This window comes from Oratosquilla oratoria, chromosome 1 (assembly GCF_046742065.1).
Source record: "Oratosquilla oratoria isolate Oo_2021 chromosome 1, ASM4674206v1, whole genome shotgun sequence".
NCBI lineage: Eukaryota > Metazoa > Arthropoda > Malacostraca > Stomatopoda > Squillidae > Oratosquilla > Oratosquilla oratoria.
In genome coordinates, this window is record NC_134777.1 from 67,557,489 (window position 1) to 67,580,241 (window position 22,753).

General features: G+C 41.7%; 1 protein-coding gene across 4 annotated transcripts in view; it reads left to right on the forward strand.

Moving 5' to 3' along the window:
- The window catches only part of Ttc7 (tetratricopeptide repeat domain 7), a 512,658-nt gene that overhangs the window by 79,763 nt on the left and 410,142 nt on the right, over positions 1-22,753 (forward strand). The window contains exon 16 of one of the 4 annotated variants that reach the window (XM_076200935.1): positions 18,479-18,878. The exons of the other annotated variants lie outside the window; for them this stretch is intronic. Within the exon in view, the coding sequence (XP_076057050.1) occupies positions 18,479-18,481 (3 nt within the window). The 3' untranslated portion in view covers positions 18,482-18,878. Of the gene's footprint in view, positions 1-18,478; positions 18,879-22,753 lie in introns of those variants that run through there. 4 annotated transcript variants of the gene reach the window in all.

The window sequence follows — 22,753 nt, forward strand, 5'->3', positions numbered from 1 at the left end:
TAGCCCACTGTCCAATCTCATACGGTCTAACGGTTCGTCGAACGCGGTTCGACAGACACGTGTTTAAAGTGATGTGTGAACGTGTGAACGGGGTATTTGGTTGTCGAACACGTTGGTTAAACGTGTTCGACAACCAAATACCCCGTTCACACGTTCACACATCACTTTAAACACGTGTCTGTCGAACCGCGTTCGACGAACCGTTAGACCGTGTAAACCCCCTCTAACAGAGACATCTCTCGGGACGCTTTAGAACTAATCTAATGACTATTTTCTTCCGAACATTAATTACAAACAAAATGTATCTATTACATTTGAATATTAATAATTATTTTTACATGCTATAAGATACACCGATGAGTCGTCTAGATTTGAATATGCTTAGATACTAATCCAAAGGTAATTAATAATAATAACGTTCAGGTTGGCGAGATTTGTTTGTTGTAGTGATACGGATTCTATATTTAGACATCCGATTGGTGCCTTGACGGATGTCGAACTACATGATCTATGTTTCAAGCATTTGCGTAGTATGAATACATCCTGTAGTTATTTTTCAAATCTCCAAGTACCAAATTATCTTTCCGTCATATATAGCAAAGCTCAATGATAAACTAAAGGAGTTAATCAAGATGGTATTAACCCGGGCCACGTGATAGCCCAGTGGATACCGTGTCGAACTCTTGAGGAGGTGATCATGGGTTCGATTACCTGTGCCTTCTGCATGCATCATATGTTGGTTCTCGACAGCCCTGACCAGGCGAGGAGGCGACCCAAACATGGGGAAAAAAAGGCGGTTTGCCGCAAGTGACAGGGCTTGCCTTACCATAGGTTTCTCACATCCCAATTCGTGAGAATGGGATGGTGAGTTTTAGGTTTGAGCTCATCACTACTGAAAGGTTATCATAAATATGAATAGAATCGCCTGGGCGTCAACCAGAAGGGAAAATTACGTTTAGTGTTGTGATTGAAGATGATTCGGTTTAACGTTACGAACTCACCCTATCAGGAGGCCAGGACGTTGCCCCTTACAGAGGACTTTGTGGTATGGAATTTAATAAACCATACCCTTGGTCCAACTCGCTGGCAGCAGCGTTCGAACTGCCGTTACCTCGACTGCCGCCGCAATTAGCGACGGTCTAACCCTCTCGACCACTGTGGTATCCTCGAAGGTTCGATTACATGAAAAGTATCACTGCTTGCGCACCTGAAATAGGAACTGAATCGTAAATCACTATGTTATATCATAATAACTAACTTCGATTTAGCGTTTGACAATTAATCGAACGTGGGCTTGGTAGTGTGAAGGGCTCTTGATTATGACTGTTGGCGTAGGCTTTATAGAACACTTGTCCTCGCTTTGAAAAGTGTGTATTAATCCATCTGTTGGTGGATCGAACCTGGTTAACTCGAAACCCGTAGCCCCACAGCAACTGGCAATGGTCCTCAGGCCCTTCCACAGATCTCTCTGGGAAGACATGTTGGATTTATGTCAATGTTGTGTTAATGTTGGATTATTTCTGTGTCACCTTATGAAAGTAGTAGTAGAAGGGGAACAGTCACCGGTTGCTAGCTCTCCTTGTTATTAAAGATAGAGAAAATACAAAGCTGGTAAAGAGAGATCCTGGATCCAGTCCGAGGACCAAGTGTCAGCCCTTCGGGGCTGCACCTCTAAATGGAAATGAGGGAGTTGGCCGAGTGTGAAGGTGGACGACAAGGAGTTGGGAAGATGCGTGGTCCTTCCCGGAATGGAGGTCGGGTGGGAGGTCGAGAACGGGAAAGGGAGGTAGGGGGGGGAGGAAGAAGGAGAAGAGAGGGGGGGAGGAAGAGGGATAGAAAGAGGAAAAGAAAGGAGGGGGAGAAAGAGGAAGAGAAAAGAGAGGACAGAAAGGAGAAGGAGAGAGAGGTTGGGGAGAGATGAGGAGAGAAAGAAGGAAAGGGAATAGAGAGAGGAGAGAGAGAGAGAGAAGGGGGGGGGGGAGAAAGAAAGGAGCGTTGCATGTTCCCTAACTCCCCCACCCCCTCTCCCCTGCCAAATCTCTGCTACACAGGCGCCCCCACCCCGACGCGTCCCCTCCTGCCCATGACACGCACACAGAGACGGCGTGCGTCTTGACACGACCAGTAACCCGAGGAGGTAAAAAGGGCAGAATACACAAAGATATACCACTCTAGAAGACTGTACATAAGAATGGAGGAGACTACAAGAGGCCATAAGGCCTACAATAGGCAGTTACACGTCCCTTACCACTATCCTTATCCTGTTTTGATGGTTATTAGGTAAATAGGACTTATTACACTGAGCTTCACCAGTGTCGACAGTTGAGAGTTCGTTTGAGTAAAAACGACTTCGGTTACAACATTTCATTTTTCAAATCTCAAAATATCAAATTATCTTTCCTTCTAAATGCTAATCTAAGATATTGTAAACCTACACGAATGTTAGACATGCTGTCGAAATGTTCTTAGAGAAATCTAGATTCCTGGAAGCGAAGTCATTTTCTAATTATTTAAATGGAGGTTGGAGGTAGGATGTGGGAGAAAAAATATCTCAGTGTGATAACCCCTTCAGCTTGGGTCAGGCCAGCCTGGGTCACAAATACTTGTTTCTTGGAATTTTATTGCCACGCCAGCTGAAGGCATTATCACACTTTGCTGTTTTTCCTCCGACTGTTGGAGCAGATTTTCAGCCCGCAGTTTTCGGGAAGGAATCTTATATGCTGGAGGAAAATAGGATATCAAAAGAAAATCCATGTTTATGAAAATCATAAATTGTTGAGAAAACAAAATAGTTTGTCTTAGTGATTTCACGGTAGGAAAAAAATCTGGAGGTGGGCCGTACCGCTGACTAATCGGAGGTTGGAGGAGAAATAGCCCAGTGTGATAGCCCCTTTATCTCTTATGTCTTGAAGCTGTCATTGTGTTTCGCATTTTGTATTCATTGGTCACAAATTTTAGTTCGGGATCGAAACTTCTCTCAGGAAGAAATGTCTTTTTTAAATCATACAATTTCTGAAATGTCTTTTAAGTGTCTCTGAGAATAATAATAAGAAAAAACCGGTATATATTAGTTCCTTATCATCTTCAATACCATTCACTTGAAATTGAAACTAGACATTTATAATTTGGTAAGTGGTCTGTGATTGGTCGCAGTTATCTCATGTAGACGGAAATCGGGGGACATTATCGAAAAAAAGGACATAGGCAGAACTCACCTTCCGACGGTCAGACACCAAGACTGACCACCTAACTGAGTGGCAACCTAAAGGGGTTATCACACTGGACTTTTTCCTCCGACCTCCGATTAATCGGCGATACCGCCCACCTCCAGAACTTTTCCCACTGTAAAATCACCTCGGTACACTGTTTTGTTTTCTCAACAGTTTATATAGAATGTCATTTGGTTTACTGGAGGAAAATAATGTTCCTCCAGCATATCTGATTCCTTCCCGAAAGCTGCGGGCTGTAAATTTGCTCCAACAGTCGGAGGAAAAATAGCTCAATGTGATAACGTCTTCAGGAGGTGACAGAAGCCAAGGAAGACAAAAAAAAAAAAAAAAAAGTCTATCAAAAGAAACACAATGTGGGGAAGAGGCATAGTCGCGGTACACATGTTTGAGAAGAAATAGAAAGATCCGGGGGGAACGTGGGGAGATCACTGGAGCCATTCCCTTGGATCTTCCTATTTATTCTCAGATATGTTGACCACAATTCTGTACGTGATAAAGCTGCAGCAAACAAAATATTGCACTTTATATAAAGGCCCCGTCCTCACATTTGGGGTTTCTTTGGATGGACTTGTCGACAGCTGCCAATTATACAAAAAACAAAGTGGAAAGACGAGATGGAATCAAGGCTTTGCTGGAGTTGGTAGGAACAGATTGAGGGCTTTTGTCCAGCTGTGGAATGAACATGGTCGTACATGATGATGATGATAACAATTATGATGATGATGATCCCATATAGTTTACACTTTGAATAAACTATATAATGATAAATGAGACTGTATGTGGATGAAGTAGACGAGGATTGCTTGGAGAATTTCAATGCTTTAACGTTTCGACCCATAACTTTGTGTTCAAGACCCTGGGGCTCGAAACGTTAAAGCATTACCATTCTCCCAGTAATCCTCGTCTACTTCATCCACCTTCAGTCTCTAAATGTTCACTTTCTCCATGCATACTGGCTTCACCTGACTAAGAGCCACTTCTCAGTTGAAAAGAATTATTTAACATCTTGTGTACATCGTCAGGCTGAAGGGTTTAAATAGGGCATTTTTGAACTAGAATAAAATGATAGTAATAAAGATAATATAAATATCTGTCCACACTGGAAAACACTTCTATGCATAATCGCAATAGATAAATGAATAAATATATAGGTAAGCTTTGCCCCGGGGCGCCACTTGGGCATGTAAGGACTCTGTCTACCCCTCCTTCCCCTCCCCACGACAAAAGCTTAAATAATAATAATAATTATATATATATACATATATACATACATATATATATATATATATATATATATATATATATATATACATATATATATACACATATATATATTCCCTTGACAAATGCAAATGACAGCCTTCCTGCGGTTGGGTTACCACCAGCTCTGAAACCGGACCAACACGGAAAATAGACCTGGTTCCAGGCTCCACATGGCCCAGATGCAGTCACTACGGAGAAGACCCTTAACACTGTCCAACACTCACCCATGTTAGACAACACTACAAAATATCCTCCCAAAGTGAAATGTAGTACCACCCTTTGGCCATAGCTGAATTTTGGGTCCTCGGGTCTCCTGCAAGAGATCCGAACCAACCGATTGATTGATTGGTGTTCGTCCTGCAAGATATGCTTTATGTATATGTATATATATGTATACATATATATATATGTATATATATATATATATATATATATATATATATATATATATATGTTGTGATGCATGAGGTGGAATGGGCGGGGGAATGGGGGTGAGGTAGTATGTGTGAGCAAAATTTGACGCAGCCCGAAGGAATTTCTCCCCGTCTTCTCCTTTTGTGCATGGGGGGACGGAGAGGGGGGTTGCCGATTTAATGAAGCGGCCTTGCTGTGTCTTGCGACACTGCCTCTGACCCAGGGCAGTGGACAAGGTGCAGGGATGACCCGTCATCCGGGAGGTGCCAAAATAAGAGGGAGGGTGGAGGGGTGTGGAGTGTATTCAGGGATGGAATGGGTGTTGTTGTTGTTGTTGTCGTTCCCTAGACTGTCTGTCCGAGCAGTCCCGTCTCCCCAAGGAATGCCATAGCCGAAACTGGGTTTTCCCACAAATCCTTTATAGAGCGTATGTTGTGTTGTTTGCGTGCATGATTGTGTATAATGCAGTCTTCCATTATGTGTTGTATGGTATGGGGTGAAGTGTTACATCCTGGGCAGCTGTTCACAACACGGTCGTCCAGCCTCTTCTGGTAGCTTAGAAGTGCTGGGTGGTGACCGCACCGCAGTCTGGCCAAGTGGACTCTGTCCTTTCGTGGGAGAGAGGATTCAGAAGGGTGGATATCAGGGGGTCTGGCATGCAGCAGTGTGTTGTCTTTCAGTGTGTTAATGGAGCGGTGAATGATATGATTATGAATATGTTTCCGGAGGCTGGTATTTGGTGGTTGTGGAGGAAGAGAAGAGAGTATCTGCGCGTGATAAAGGTCTTTGGGTGTTGTTTTAACGTTTCTTGGTGTGTGTGGGTGTTCTGCTATGTAGTGTAGCGGGTGTAATGTGTTTGTGGTGGCTGCGGCAAGTGTTTGTGTGCCTCTCATGTCGAGGTGGTCCTTGACTTTGAGGACTTTTGTTTCATGGTGTAAATGGTCTGTAGGTGTTGTATTTGTGCAGCCTGTAATTGTTTTTAGGGCTTTGTTTTGTATGATTTGAAGGGTGTTGTGGTGTGTCTCACTGAGATTAGGAGCCCATGCAGGACTCGCATAATTCAACACTGAGCGTATGCATTGTTTGTATATTGTTATATTAGTTTGTTTTGTCCAAATGTTGTTCCAGTGATTGACTTAAGTGCGTTAAGTCTAGGTGTGCATTTGTTTTTTATGTTTGTGATGTGTTGTTTGAAAGACATGGATGTATCGTATGTTACACCAAGAATTTTCGGTGTGTTTGTGTGTGGTATTAGAGTGTTGTTGATGTAGAGATGAGGTATGTATTTGTGTTCTTTTGTCCAGTTTGTGAGAAGTGTTGCTGTAGATTTGGTTGGAGCTATTTGGAGTCTGTTTGTGATGAACCATGTGTTGAGTGTGTCAAGGTATGGCTGGATTATTTCTGCAGCTTTGTCTGTGTTACGATGTGTGCATGTGATTGTTATGTCGTCTGCGTAGGAAGAGATTTGTATTTCTGAGGTGTCTGGCGTGGGTAAGTCATGCATGTATAGATTAAATAGTGTGGGGGATAGAACTGAGCCCTGTGGTACTCCGTTCTTAATGTTTCTGATGTGCGATGATTGGCCATTATATGACACGTAAGCATTCCTACCTGCCAGATAATTGGCCAGCCATCTTTTGGTGTTATTGTGCATGTCTGTGTTATATATTTTATTTGTTAGGTTGTGGCGGGGGATAGCATCAAAAGCTTTACTAATGTCTAATTCTATAAGAAGTGTTCTTTGGTGGGGCCTATCTGAATTGATGCCATCTAAAATTCTTTGTGTGAGGTTTGTCAGAAGAGTGTTTGTGGAGTGTAGTGGCCTAAAACCGTGTTGTGAGTCAGCAAGGGGAATATGTGGTGTGACAAGTTTAAGTATTAGGCGTTCAATGAATTTAGAGGGGGTGCAGAGAAGTGTGATTGGACGGTGCGATGTTGGGATTGTTGGGTCTTTGTTCGGTTTTGGAATGGTGATTATTTTACCATGCTTCCAGATGTCGGGTATAGTGTTGTGTGAATAGCTGTAGTTTGCAATGTTTGTGAGTGCGTGTATACCTTGTGGTCCAATGTGGATGTTGCTTATGTTATCAGGGCCACAGGCAGATGAGTGCTTGAGACTATGTATTATGAGTTTTGTCTGACTGTCTATGAAGGGTATATAGTCTGAGTCTGTGGGAAAGTCTTTCTTACGTCGAATGGTGCGTCGGTCGTCAGGGTGAGAAGTGAGATGGCTTGTCTGTGCAAAATGACGTATGAGTGCGTTTGCTTGTTGTCTGTTTGAGGGTAGATTATCTGTTGTGATTATTGCTGCGTGAGAGCGTGTAGTGTTACTGTTGGATAGTGTAATGCTGTTGAGTGTTTTGTACAATTTGCTGGTGTTTGTTTTGTGATCAAGTGTATTGATAAAGTTTTACCAATTTTGTGTTTTTTGTTCATGTATTTTATTGGCAATCACAGTGTTTAGTGTTTGTATTTGGTGTGCTATGTTTTGAGGGATAGGTGTGGGGGTATCGTGTTTAAATGTGTCACGTTGTCTGATGAGGCTTTGGATTTCTGGTGTGAAGTTGGGGTTGTGTGATTTTCTGTTGCCTCTAGGGATGTATCTCTTGTCTGCATTTTGTATGATTGTATTAAAAGTGTGCACAGCATTGTTTATGTTTGTGATTGGTGTACTGTTAAGTGTTTCAAAATGTTGTTCTGTCTCATTAGTAAAAGCTTCCCAGTTAGCTCTCTTGTAATTGGTGTAAGTGTGTCTGTGGCCAACTGGGGTACATCTTGTTTTGGTGGTGATGATGATTGGAAGGTGGTTAGAGCCAAGGGTTCCGACCACTCTCCATGATGTTGTTGGGGTTAGGCAGTGGGAGCAAAAGGTGATATCAGGAGAGGAGGGAGTGTAGAGGGCTTGGTGTGGGATATGTGTATGATTATGTGTGTTGTTCATGATAGTCAATGAGTCAAACTGAGTCTGTATATCAAGCCCTCTGTCTGTGTCAGGGTTGTCGACATACCAGGCAGACGACTTGGCGTTGAAGTCTCCACCCATGATCAGGTTGGGGATTGAGGCTAGTTGGCTAAAATGAGGCCTGAAGGTGTCTGGAACTGTGGGGGATGATTGTGGGGGAATGTACATGTTAACTATTGTCAGTGTTGATTTGTTGCCTGTGCGGATTCGAATGGATTGGATTTCTGTAGTGTTATCTGTGGTAGGGAGGAGAATTTTGGTTGTGGCACTTGTGTCCACAAAACAGATGGAGTGGTGGATCAGGGTGATGAGTCCACCGCCATAGCCGTCAGTCCGGTCTTGTCTGATGGTAGTGTAATTATGAAATGATGGTGTTTTGTGTGAGTGTCTTAGTTTTGTTTCTTGTAAAATCGCAATGTGTATGTTGTGTTGTTTAAGAAAGTGTTCAAGTTCATGTTTTTTCGTGTTAATACCGTCAATGTTGTGTTGTAATATGTTGATGTTGTGTGTTTTGTATGTGTTGTATGTTGCCGTTTGGGGTTGAGGTTGGGGTGGTAATGGGGAAGGTGTAGGATCTGGGTTAGAGGGGGGGAAAGGAGAGATCGGGGACAAAGAAAGGGGAGTACTAATCGGGGGTAAGGGCAGAGGGAAATTGGGAGTGGGTAAGGGTGCTGGCTGTGGTTGGGGAGGTGGGAGTGGGGTTACTGGAGGGCAGGTAGAACATGTCCAAGTGTCTGTGTATTGGTTTGTGTCAGCAAGTGTTGTACAAGTGAGGTGGGCCCAGTTTTTGCACATATTGCACTGAACTGAGCCCTTTGTCTGTCTGCTGGTACTCCCCAAGGCAGGCGTAGCTCCTCTTGGGGATCGGTGCCACCTGCGTAGAGCCGGTGGCCAGGGGTGGTTGCTGCCGTTTGGCCCCCAACTCTTGGGATTGGGGGGTGGTCCCACGACGTAGACGCTGCAGCTCCAGGACTGGAATGGGTGTTGGCTACCCCCCTTGTAAGGGGGAAAAAGCCTTGGTATATATATATATATATATATATATATATATATATATATATATATATAAAATGAGATATTGTGACAAGTTGAGGAAGGTGGAATAAAGAAGTCACGGGTCTAGTTCTGGGTTGCGAATTTATTCCTGACCGGTTTCGCTTTACGGTTCTTCAGGAATGAATTCGCAACTCTGAACTAGATCCGTGACTATTTAATTAAGACACTATTCGACGTTTCGACTACACTCCTCCCTCGATTTAAGAACGCTCCATATACGAATTTTCGCTATAACGAAAAAAAAAAAAAAAAAATTGTCCCAGAAATCGAAATACGAACTAAAAATTCGCCATAACGAATAGAATCCTGTTGAAAAAAAATTACTGTATTTTTACATCATAAATATTAAAAAATAAAATTATTTTTACCTCATAAATATTAAAAAGAAAAAAACCTGCCATATGTCCAGGTTAAAAGAAAAAGTGAAAATAGATACGTACGTACTGAGAAAGAACCAACCGCCCAGTTTGTTATTGTTTTCGAAACAACGCCGTGTACTGCTCGGTCTACTCACTCGGTCTCGGTGAATCGTGGATTATTAGCACTATTTCAAGTGACATTGTGCCTCCTAAGCGTTATTATCTACTTTGCATATTAATATTGTATGTGTCTGTATGTAATTAGCAGAGAACAGTATTCAAGATTATGCATATTTAATGTTGTGATGACTTTATAGGGACATGAAATTTGTTTGTAAGAACCTTTCTCGCATAATATAATGGGTTTATATGAGAAAAAAGTGCTCGATTTAAGTATATTCGATATACAAACGGTTTTTCAAGAACGTAACTAGTTCGTAAATCGAGGGAGGAGTGTACAAGGAGTTATTATCAATATATAAATACAGTTCAGACGACACAAATATACAGATATGCTACATGGTCACATATCTATATTTGTGTTGTCTGAACTGTATTTGTATTTTGATAATGACTCCTTGTAGTCGAAACGTCGAATAGTGTCTTAATTAAAATGGAGAGCTTTAGACAGTTCGTTTCTGCTCATCCTCCCAAGATTAGAACCTTAGTGAGGAAAATTGAAAACATTACAAAGAAAATTAATAATTGTGAAAATGCTGTGGTGTTCAATTCAGTGTGTATTGAAAACCCGCGCCCTAAGTGTGTGTGTGTGTGTGTGTGTGTATATATATATATATATATATATATATATATATATATATATATATATATATATACATATGAAAGCAAAGGTGCCTTGTTTCAATACCGGTCAACTGCCTCACATTCATCAGAAGGTGCAACGCTGAGGACCTGAAAATCAGTCTCCAGACTAGGCCCGAGATTTTTGTCTATCAACTTCAACTGTATTTATATTTTTTGTTTCACACATGGGGAGCTAACAACTGGCAAATGCTCTTCTCTTCCTACAACTTTCAGTTGGTGACATAGAAAGTCCAGTACTCACACAACACAGACAACAGTCCAAAGTTTCTTCCCAGAGAGATCTGTGGGAGGTTCTGAGGACTGTTGCCAGTCATTGTGGGGTTTTGGGTTTTCCACGTAGTGAAAATCGAAACCACGTTTGATTTGGCTCTCATGAATCTGGACCTGCTGTGTGCATATCTACTTAAGTGTGTGTGTGTGTTTGTTTGTGTGCGTGCGCGCATTTATTCATGTCCTATCTCGTGATACAGTTACGATCTGACCATGCATTGCTCAAATGGTGTTTGTGTGTGTGTGTGTACGCGTGTGTGCGTATGTGTACACAAGTAATGACATGTGTTATACAATTGTTGCATATATGCAGTGCCGTTCTCTTGTAAGCCAACCGCCCTGGTTGTAATTGGTCCCATGACGTCACTGTGGGGTGGCCAGCTCAACTCCCTGCAGGCTCACTCCCCATCACGTAACCGTATGATATTGAAACTGTGAGCTGGTCTGTGCCGAGCGAGCGGCCTAGCGTGATGGATAAGTCTGGCGCGTCATACACCCCATGACGTCATTTCGCCTCTGTTGTGACACGGCATGTTGTAGTGCCATGCAGTGCCAGATCCAGGCTTAAGATGAGGTGGGGTGTGTCAGAAGGGGAGGGGAATGGTCACTGCTGTGTGCGTATATTTATCTAAATGTAATGTATAGGATAAGAGCTACGTTCGTGGAGTCCTGTTTATGTTTCCATCAGTCAAACGTGTGTGTGTGTGGGTATGTATATAAGATATATGTGTGTGTGTCTACATGTATATATATATTATATATATATATATATATATATATATATATATATATATATATATATATATAGATATAAGGAAGGAGTGAACATGAGGGGGCGACCTAGGATGAGATGGATGGATGGAGTAAAGGGGCATTGGGAAAGAGGGGAATGTCTGGTGAGGAAGGACGAGAAAGGACAGAAGATAGGGGTGAATGAAGAATAGTTGTGTATGGATAATGCTGTGATGCATGGGGGGAGTGGGTGGGGGATGGGGGGTAAGGGAGTATGTATAAGAAATAAATAGACGCAGCCCGAAGGAATTTCTCCCCGTTTTCTTTTCTGCATGAGGGGACGGAGAGGGGGAGTCGCCGATTTAATGAAACTGCCTTGCTGTGGATGTGCTGTGTTTTGCGACACTGCTTCTGACCCAGGGCAGTGGACAAGATGCAGGGATGACCCGTCATCCAGGACGTGCCAAGATAAGAGGGAGGGAAGAGGGTAGAGGGGAGTGAAGTATGTAGGGGGATGGAATGGGTGGGAGTGGTATCTATGCCTTTGTTTTTTGGCTACCTCCCTTGTAAGGGGGAAAAACCTTTGATATATGTATGTATGTATATATATATATATATATATATATATATATATATATATATATATATATTCGTCTATTCAGATGTTTGAATAGACGAAAACGTTTGGATCATAGTGTCTTATTGCCCGAGTGGTTTTCTGTGTAAAATATATACTAAATATATATATATATATATATATATATATATATATATATATATATATATCAACTATCACCACAGTCGGACGAAAGAAAGAGTTGAGTAAGTGAAACTATATATTTCGATTGCTAACTGCAATCCTCTTCAGTACGAAGGGTGATCAAAAAGTAATGACAGTGATACCATATATTTTCACGGTACAGAGGTAAATCCAAATAGTGGCCTACATTCCTTCAAAGTACTCCCCTCCTGCCTCTATGCAACGTTCCATCCTCTTTCGCCACTTCATGAAGCACTCACGGTACTCAGAAGCCGATATACCTCGTAGCTCTGAATTGACTGCTCGCGCCAGATCTTGGATGCGATGAAACAGCTTCCCTGCGATCGCACCCTTGATCTTTGAAAACAACCAAAAATCACAGGGAGCAAGGTCAGGCGAGTAGGGTGGGTGGGGGAGAAGTGTGATCCCCTGCTGCTCCAGGAACTGCACAGTGAGGCGAGCTTTGTGGGGGGCAGCATTGTCATGGTGCAGCAAAAGGCGCGATCGGCGACGGGTTGGTGCAGTCTTGGCCTGATATTCCAGGACTCGAGGAAGGACGTGATCAGTGTAGTACTGGGCTGTGATAGTACATTGTTGAGGCATTACATCCACACACATTGGTCCTTGTGAATTGAAGAAGATGGTGAAAAGGCGCTTCCTGCTGCGAAATCCTTCCTTCAGAATCTGAGGTCGAGGTTCTTCATCACTCAACCACACCATGTTAGACTGCTTGTCTCTGGTGGTGAAGAAAGAAATCCAAAACTCATCTCCGGTAGCTACATCTGAGAACCGTTTCGGACCATTTAGCTCGAATTCAGCCAGCCATAGACGACAAATCCGCACCCGTTCGCTCTTCTGCTATTCCGTAAGCAAATGAGGTATCCATCGAGCACACTTCTTCCTCAGCCCTAAGTGTTCATGCACGATGTCATGTGCGCTCCCATAACTGACACCGAGCTCCAAGGATAAGAATCGAAGAGTAACAGTTGGATCTTCGTCAATGATGGCTCGCGCACGGACCGTCGTTGCTTCGGTCACGGATGTCCGAGGGCGGCCAGGACGATGATCATCTTCTAGCTGCAATTTTCCGGCTGCGAAAGCTCGAATCCAGCGGGAAACAGTTTCCAGTGATGGAGTAGACTCGGGAAAAACTTGCAACAATTCCTCTCTGATCTCCGTTGCTTTTTTCCCGAGTTTCCACCTTGTGAAGGTGTAGAATCTGCAGCCTTCTTTCGAAAAATCCATGTTTCCGGTTAGAGAGGCAAACCAACAATGACGCAATCGCACAGCGCAACGATAAAATGTAAGCTAGACAAACAGCGACAAGCTCAAACATGTAACAACAGGCAACACTTGCTGCCCCTTGCTCCCCGCCCCCCCAACACTTATAGTCTACTCAGCTACGAGCCCGACTGTCATTACTTTCAGATCACCCCTAGTAGTACAACCTCTTACAAAGGGAAGGGAACAAGGAAATGAATGAATATTACTATTCCAACCATTATGTGACTTGAGGATAATATCGGATTATTCTTCACCGAAAGGTCTCCTGTCGGCATGCTCCGCCTTTGTAATCCTTTGTAATTGTTAACAAGTTTCCTTCCCCTTCCCCTGACCTGACCTCATGTCATCCGCAGGTCACATAAGGGTTGGGGCAGTGACATTTATTTTTTTCCCAGTTCCCTTCCCTTTGTAAGAGGTTGCTAGTTAAGACAGTTTCCTCCTTCCACTTTGTACTACTGACGAGGATTGCAATTCTTTCTTTCGTCCGATTGTGGTGTTAGTTGTGATTTGCAAATTTGATACTGCATTTCTCACCAATGATATACATATATATATATATACATATATATATATATATATATATATGTATATATATATATATATATATTTATATTTGTGTGTGTGTGTGTGTGTGTGTGTATGTGTGTGTGTGTGTGTGTAATATATATGAATATTATATATATATATATATATATATATATATATATATATATATATATATATATATATATATATATATATATATATACACACTGGTTCCCAGTGATCAATTAATATCTTTTTCAACCACATATCACTTTTAATTCCATACCATCGCAAACGAGACTGAGAATCGCTCGAAGGAGGTATCCGTTGGAAATTGAAACGTGGACGAGCCGAGGATTCGAACCCAGCTAACCCGTAACAAAGTTATATTGACGTAACCCAATACGCTATCAAGGGAAATATAAGTTAAATACGACTTTCTTATATTTGTATGCTCGAATTACATACACATACACGAAATATCGCGTTCAACCCATCTCTGCTATGTTCGTGTATGTATATGTAATTCGAGCATACAAATATAAGAAAGTCGTACTTAACTTATATCTCCCTTGATAGCGTATTGGGTTACGTCAATGTAACTTTGTTACGGGTTAGCTGGGTTCGAATCCTCGGCTCGTCCACGTTTCAATTTCCAACGGATACCTCCTTCGAGCGATTCTTAGTCTCGTTTGCGATGGTATGGAATTAAAAGTGATATGTGGTTGGAAAAAAAAAATATATATATATATATATATATATATATGTATATATATATATATATATATATATATATATACTAGACCACCCGTGACCCGTTGGGTCAAATAAAAATTTAGATTATACGTTGTTAATAAAAACGGTCGATAAAATCGTTATTAAGACAATGTTCTATTCAGTAGACGAAGGCAATGACTTGATTACTTATAAGAAGTGAAATGCAAAAGATTGTGACGCCATGTCGTCGTTACTTGGAACACTACGCATCATATGATTTATAGGGTTCGTAATATTTTAATAAACTCAAGAGTTGGCTATAATTTTAGATACTGAACATGAAAAAAATTATAAGTATATATAGATAGATATGTATATGTATGTTGTGTCAAATAAAATTTTAAATGATACGTTGTTATAAGAAGTGAAATGCAGAAGATTGTGACGTCATATCGTCGTTGCTTGGAACACTACGCATCATATGATGTCGTGACGCCATGTCTCTTCTTCTGATTGGCTGGTCTTCAGTCGTGACGTCATATCTCTTCTTCTGATCTCTTCTTCTGCTTGGCTGGTCCTCAGTCATGACGTCATATCTCTTCTTCTGATTGGCTGGGTGACGGTTTCAAGGAAGCAAGATAACAAACAAGATTATCAGAGTTATATATATATATATATATATATATATATATATATATGTGTGTGTGTGTGTGTGTGTGTGTGTGTGTGTGTGTGTGTGTGTATACATTGTATACAGAAAAAGATCATTATTAGTGATGTCCTGTTTTACTCTTCAGTTATCATACCTACTTGGTCCTTATCTCCTTTTTGAGCACCTTATAAGCTCATACCCATGCATCTGTATGGAAAGGTGTATTTTCTCATCATTTGGATTTGCAGTTTTTTTCATTTTGTTCTCATGACCTCGTGAAGCCCTCCAATCCGTAATCAAGAGATCTCTTCTGTCAATGTAGTCCACCCCCTTAGTCACCTCTTTCTCTTCGATCCTTCAATGTTGGCAGATCTAATATCTTTAGTTTCTTCTCGTTTGTCTTATCCGAGAGACCAACGACAGGTACTTGCATGTGTTAGTCCTGCAAGAAGGACAGCGAAGGTGGCTATTTCAAAAACTCGTCAACCCCTTCACCTCCATCAAGAGTGGTGCAGCCCTGAGGAGCTAACATTTGGTCTCTGGACTGTGCCCACAATCTCTCTGTCAACTTAAGATGTGTTTCTTACACTTTTTCACACATGGAAAGCTGGCAGCTGACGACTACTCTCTTCTACCTACAACTTTCAGACAGTAACATAAAAAACAGGCCCATACTGATGCAGCATAGACAACTGTCCAAAGTGTCATCCCAGAGAGATCTGTGGAAGGTTCCGAGAACTCTTGTCAGTCACTGTAGGGTTGTGGGTTTTCTACATGGTGAAACTTGAAGTAACGTTTGATTTTCACATTTCATAGGTTGGGGATCAATTTGGTTGTTGCTCTTTGTATCCTTTCGACCTTTCATATATATATATATATATATATATATATATATATATATATATATATATATATATATATATATGATGGATTAGGGTTCCTATATATATTTCTTTTTTCTTTTCAATGTATAATGAACAGCCATCTTAATGCTCTGAAGCAATCCATACATTTCGCCTAAAGTCTTGCTGATGTTTGTCATGTGACAGGTTGTCTTTTATCAGGACTTCCAAAGCTTTCTACTTTTTTGCCCTTGTAATAAATTTGCTTCCCAAGTAGTCATTAACATAGATAAGGGGCGTTATAGGTGCTAACGCCAAACCTTGTGGGACTCCACTGGTCACTGCCCTCCATCCTGACATTTTATCCCATACTGCTGCTTTCGTGTACCTGGCCTCGAGAAAATATTTCATCCACTTGAGTAGTTTACTTTTTAGTCCTTCATTGTGTTTCAGTCTCTTCAAAAGTCGACTGTGGGGAACTTTATCAAGAGTCTTCTCTAAATTTGCCAACTGGGTTAAATCTACGCTTTGACAGCGTGAGACTTATTTATCGTCCTGTTAGTATTTAGTATGAAAATGTTTTTAGTTTTGATGTTATCACTTCTCTAGTCCCCGTTGTTTTTAATTAACGACAGTTTAAAATGCTTCACGTTGTTTTCGCGAATTTTGTTTCTTAATTTGGTACAAGTGTTGTGACTCACCCGTGCACTACTTCAAATTCTGTCAATGTCTTTAATGAGATATGGTGACCATACAGAGACGCATATACCAAGTATGAGCAGACCAGTGATAAATATAATAAATATAATTGCCTGGCGATAATTGGGCTTTTGAAGTCAAATGATCACTCTACCAATCCCAGTATCCTATTTGCTTCTCTAAGGCAAAAATACAATGCATAGATGATTTAAGATTACTGATACCACAAGATCTTTTTCACTCTTCACTTTCCCCAATTATCTTGTAGTCTTACTTTTGTATGAAAAGTAAAATTCGAGACCTTTTTTCTAGACTTTATTCAACCAACAAAACATCAGCATATTTTGAAACAAAGAACAGAGAATTCCAATTAAAATTAAAAAGCAAATGTATCTTTACAATAATCAGATGAACATCAGGTACAAAGAACAAATTAAGTAAATGCACATTCATCTAACAAGTTCAATTATGCGGACTACCATGGTATGAAGTTCACATCCTATACGTTTAAGTACATATAGCCACCTTTGTTTGCAAATCACCACACATACTTATTATTATTTACACTTATATGCATAATAATCAAATTCAGCAGTCCAGGGTTCAAGGATCCGTGACAGCTAGATTTCATTATTTGAAAGACATCACTACAACAAGTGATTTATTCCATAATACTATATGCATAACTTTAATCAGGATTAAATCTCATTAGCCACTTTTAAGACCATTGCTCTAGTTCAGTGTTGTCCAAACATTTTCACCTATTGTACCTTTTATTACCTTCTATTGTTACGTACCCCCTCTCCGACCACCATGGCTGAACAAACTCAGCATTATTTAAGATAATGCAAATGATATATTAATTATGTGTGTGTGTACTCCTTATTTGTTCACGTACCCATCCCACCGCTCCCTCTCTCTTTGCCGTCATAGAACATAGGATGTTTCTGTTGTGTGTGTGTGTGTGTGTTCCTTGTTTGTTCACGTACACTTATGATCTATGTTGCATATCCCTAGGGGTAGCGGACCCCAGTTTGGACAACACTGCTCTAGTTGATCTAAATCTACTTTAATATTAAGGTGATTCGAGTGATCATTTGCTATTCCTCACAGCTTCTTAATGTCAGCGAATATGGACACAACAGATAGTCCATAGTCAATATCATTGATGTATATTATAAACAGTAGTGGCCCCAGGATGGAGCCCTGATGAACTCCACTCGTAACATTTTCTATATCGAAGTTTTACTATTCAGAATAACGCCCTGATTACGGTTGTTCAGTCAGGTTCTAATCCAACTTAGTAAGTTATTATCCAAGTCTGAGTATAGTTAGTAGTCTTTCATGTGTGCGACAGTACCAACAGCTTTATTCAAAGTCCAGATGTATTAAATCTATACTATTCCTTCTGGCATAAGTTGAAATAACTATTCTAGAATTCTAGAAGGTAGGTCGTGTAAGAGTGTCTAGAACCATACTGCTTCTTTTATTAAGGTCGCAGCACACTAGACATTTTTCGCTAGCATGCTACTTGTTTTTGCTACTTCATTTTAGTATAAACGAATTCCTGGTTTGTTATATCCCATTATTATAAAAAAAAATACCCTAACATTTAACCAGAAGTTTGAATTTGTGATCAGGACTTCGATATTTTCATATTTTTCAAGATTCTTTTTTATTTTTTTTATTTATCAGTTCATATAATTAAATCAAAAGAGTATATATTCATTTTATGACACAAGCCTATCAAAAACAAACAAGTAAAAACAAATGACGGTTGTAAAGCAACTTCAACACGTCAGAAATGACAAGATTTCCTGGATTTGCGGTTGTAGTCCAGGTCGAACTCCCGCATCAGCTCCCAGATATAGTCATTTTCTCATTGTAGTGACCCTGGTACCTCCGCTCCATCTCCACATCTTGGTGGAATCGCTCGTCTTGTTCTGAGTAGGCGCCCATACTGCCCTTGGATTTGTTCAGCATGTGAAGTTTAAGGGTCATCCAGCATCCCATGGCGACAAAAGCTTTTACCAGATCCTGCATCAGCTGCATCAGTTTTCAGTTCTGTGGTTGCCCAAGAAGCCCTTGACAACTGCTATGAAACAATTCCATGCTGTTCTCTCAATCCTACTGAGCTTATTGGAGAACTCTGTAGACTCCTGCACCTTCTTTATCTGAGGTCCAACAAAAATCCCACCTTTGATTTTGGCCTCATAACTTGGGGAAGAACTCAAGAAGGTACTCAAAAGCGACTGATTCCTGGTTGAGAGCCTTCACGAACTGCTTCATCAACCCCAACTTAATATATAGTGGTGGCTTGAGCACAATCCTGGGATCTTGATGTATAGATAGATAGACAGATAAATTTGATAGAATATAATAGAAAAAAATCTCATGAAAACTGAAATATTTGAACCCGTTTTCTTTGAAAATTTCCCCCAATCAGGATGCTAAGACGGAGTCCCTTAAAAAAATTTTTTTAGTGTAAAATCTAATAAAATATGCCCTTATTTCAACTCGCCGGTGGCAGGGTTCAAACCACAATGTCCTCGACCTTCGCCGAAAGTAGTGACGCCCCAACCCGCTCGGTCATATAAAATATAGAATATAAAAAAAGTCTCATGAAAATCGTCAGAAATATTTTAACCTATTTTCCACGAAAAAGGTTGGTGGGAGCTTTGTACTGGGCTTTCATGTTTTAAGAGGAAATGATAACATCAGAGTGGGACATGATTTCATATTGAATACAAAAAAGAGGAACCATAAGCGTAAAGTCAGTCTAGAAGCTGGTAAAAATAACTATCCTCAGAGGCAGGGACGTGTAGTATAAATTGAAGTTTTAAAGATTGGGTCAAGGTGGAGGTCAAGGTCACTGATTTTTTTTTTTTTTTATAACTTCCTAACTTCGTACTTTATAACTTAATAAATTCTTACTAGCCCCCTGCCTCTTCAATACATCTCTCGACTGGGTAAAACGACAAGTTCAGAGAGAAGACAAGGGAGATGCAAATAGGTAGACTCTGTGTAACAGATCTAGCATATGCTGACGATGTGGTACTCCTGGCTCAGGATATGGAACCCTTAGAGAAAGCCCTTGAGTCCTTCATTGCCAACTCTGAAAAAAGTAGGACTCAGTTTGAACCCCAGCAAAGACAAAGGTCATACATGTCAATTGGCTCATGGGTATTCAAAGAGGACATCTGCAGTTTGCAGGTATGGAAATTGAATGTGTTAATGAGTTCTCCTACCGAGGTTCCAGACTCAGACTCACTTCGAACAATGACGTCAGTGCTGAAATTAGCACTCGTATCAGCAATGATCCAAGAGTCTAAAACAAATTTTCCAGTCGAGACTTCCATCTAGGAAAACTAAGCTAAGGTTGTGAGAATAAACACCTTGTGAGATCGAAACCTTTATTGGTACTACGTTTCGCTTGCTACAGCTTTTTCAAGTACAGACATGACACACACTCTGAGCACATATAAGCCAACAGGGAAGGAACTGGGAGAGGTTATCAGGGAGGGGTGGGTGGTGGGTGGTAGGTGGAGGGGGAGGAGGGGGACGGGTGGGACTTGGTGGAGACAAAGGAGGACATTTCGGACAGTGTGGACTAAGGGGGACATTTCATACATTTATTTAATGCGGGTAACAGATGGATGATAGGAGGGGCGATGTTAAACATGCCTCTGTTCTGCTCAATGGTTTTGAAGCTTTGAATGGCGGCCGCTTCGAGGCATTTTCTCCTCATCCTGTCTGGTTCACTAAACAGAAGTTCTGCGTTATCCCAATCCATCAGGTGGTCGTTGGTGTTCCGGTGGATAACACAGGCGTTGGTGGTGATGTTGTTCCGGGAATCGTAGCGATGCTCCCGGATCCGGGTCTTCAGGTCACGGGAGGTCTCGCCGATGTATACTTTATCACATCCAGCACAGGGTATGCGGTAGACACCAGCGTTTTTTCCCCACATCTCGTCCTGGCTGTCACTCCTTCTTGAGAGCTCTTTGATAGTTCTGCTGGACTGGCCCACTACCTGAATGTTGCAACGCCCAAGTGTCCGGGTGAGGGTGGCGGTGACGCTGCTGGCTGGAAGGATAAGCCTCCTAGCTGGATCTTTTGTTGGTTCCCGCCCTTCCATTATTTTGAGTGCCTTTTTCTTACACTGGTGGATGATGCACTCTGGATATTTTAATTTATGAAAAACCTCCTTTATGTGCCTGATAACCTCTCCCAGTTCCTTCCCTGTTGGCTTATATGTGCTCAGAGTGTGTGTCATGTCTGTACTTGAAAAAGCTGTAGCAAGCGAAACGTAGTACCAATAAAGGTTTCGATCTCACAAGGTGTTTATTCTCACAGTCTTGTCGGCTTTTGCCATTGTGATTTAAGCTAAGGTTACATTCAGCCACAGTTTGACCACTGCTATCGTATGGCGGGGAAACATGGTACCTCAGTCGTACCACGAAAACAATGTTATTATGGGCGGGGAACAACTTTCTAAAGACATTACGTGAGCCCATATATCATCCTGATCTGAACCGTTGCAGACGAAGATATTCACGTGAAGTCAACATCTTAACATCCTGCCCGCTGGTGTCTGACTTAATAAAGATCCTTTAGGGTGAGATGGATGGGCCACGTGCTCAGTGTTAGCCCAGAGAGGTGCATAAATCAAGTAGATTTCGAGGCTGTGCTTGGGAGAAGACGACGTGGAATCATCACTCGTACGAGATGGAAGGATGTCATAAAAGAATATCTGAGGACCAGGAACACCGATCCTGACAAATCAGAAGAATTTGCTGCGGACCGAAGAGGATGGAGGCACCTCGTCGAAGCGGCCAAGAGCCTCAATAGGTCTATAGCGCCATGAGAATGAGTGAGAGTGATAACTGCCTAAGAATTCATCCTTCATCCACAAGGATCTAAGATGGAGGGAAACAAATGGGTGTAGGATGAGTAAAGAGTGGGTGCATGCTTTGGCTAGTTACCTCTCTTGAGAAAGAAGCCTTTTGGTATATAGATAGATGCACTTCAAATGGAAACCAGTTTCATCTGTATCCTATTTAAACTCGCCCACGCACTCCCACGAAGAGGGAAGTGAGAAACCCCTGGTAGATGAAGCCCTGTCAGTTGCGGCAAGCCACGTATCACCAAGCGGTTTTTTTTTTTTTTTTCTCCAACCAAGGGAAACCCATCCTGGAGTCTGTGTGCAGCCATTTCTGGAAAAATAAATTATGCAGACATTTTTCTACTCAGCAAGGGTTCCCGATCGGTCGATTATCTCCTCAGGTATGGTCTGTAGGGTCCCTCGCCCGCATGAATGAAACCGGTTGGCCAAAAGAAGATTTCTTGAAGTGTATCACATTCGATTTCCCCAACCCCATCCACGCACGGAGCCGCCCGTGCCGCTCGGCCAAGCGGCGAGAGAATCCAGGGAAAGTTGTCTGTTGGCCGACAGAGGCAAGACTTAGCAGACCATCTCTCCTGGAGAGAGAGAGAGAGAGAGAATGTGTATGTGTGTGTATGTTTTGGAGGGGGCGTTCTTATTCAACTTTCAGCCAGCCACGAACTCGCGCATTCTTCGGCTGACTTGAGGCTCTGATCGCTCGCTTCCTCCCCTTCATCCTCCTCCATTTCCTCCCCCTCCTTCTCCTCCTCCTCCTACTTGTCCACCTTTTTGTAATCCTCTTCCTCTTCTCCCCCTCTCCCATCCTCTCCTCTCCTCTCCCCTTTTCCCTCCTCTGCTTCCTCCTACACCTCCTCCTCCTCCTCCTCCTCCACATCTCCCTTCCTTCTCCCATCTTTTTCCTCTTCTTCATCCTAATTAAAGTCGTTAGCCTGAACAAGTATACGTGTCTACACACACACACACACACACACACACACACACACACACACACACACACACACACACACACACACACACACACACACACAGAGTGGTGAACACTTGGAACAAACTGGACGAAAAAATAGTTTGTGCAAAACAACATTCACGAATTTAAGAGCAAACTAGACACTGCGAGATACAAAGGCGGGATACCGCGAGCCTAGCTCCCCTTCCCGTAAAATACAACTAGGTAAATACACACACATTATATATATATATATATATATATATATATATGTGTGTGTGTGTGTGTGTGTGTGTGTGTGTGTGTGTGTGTGT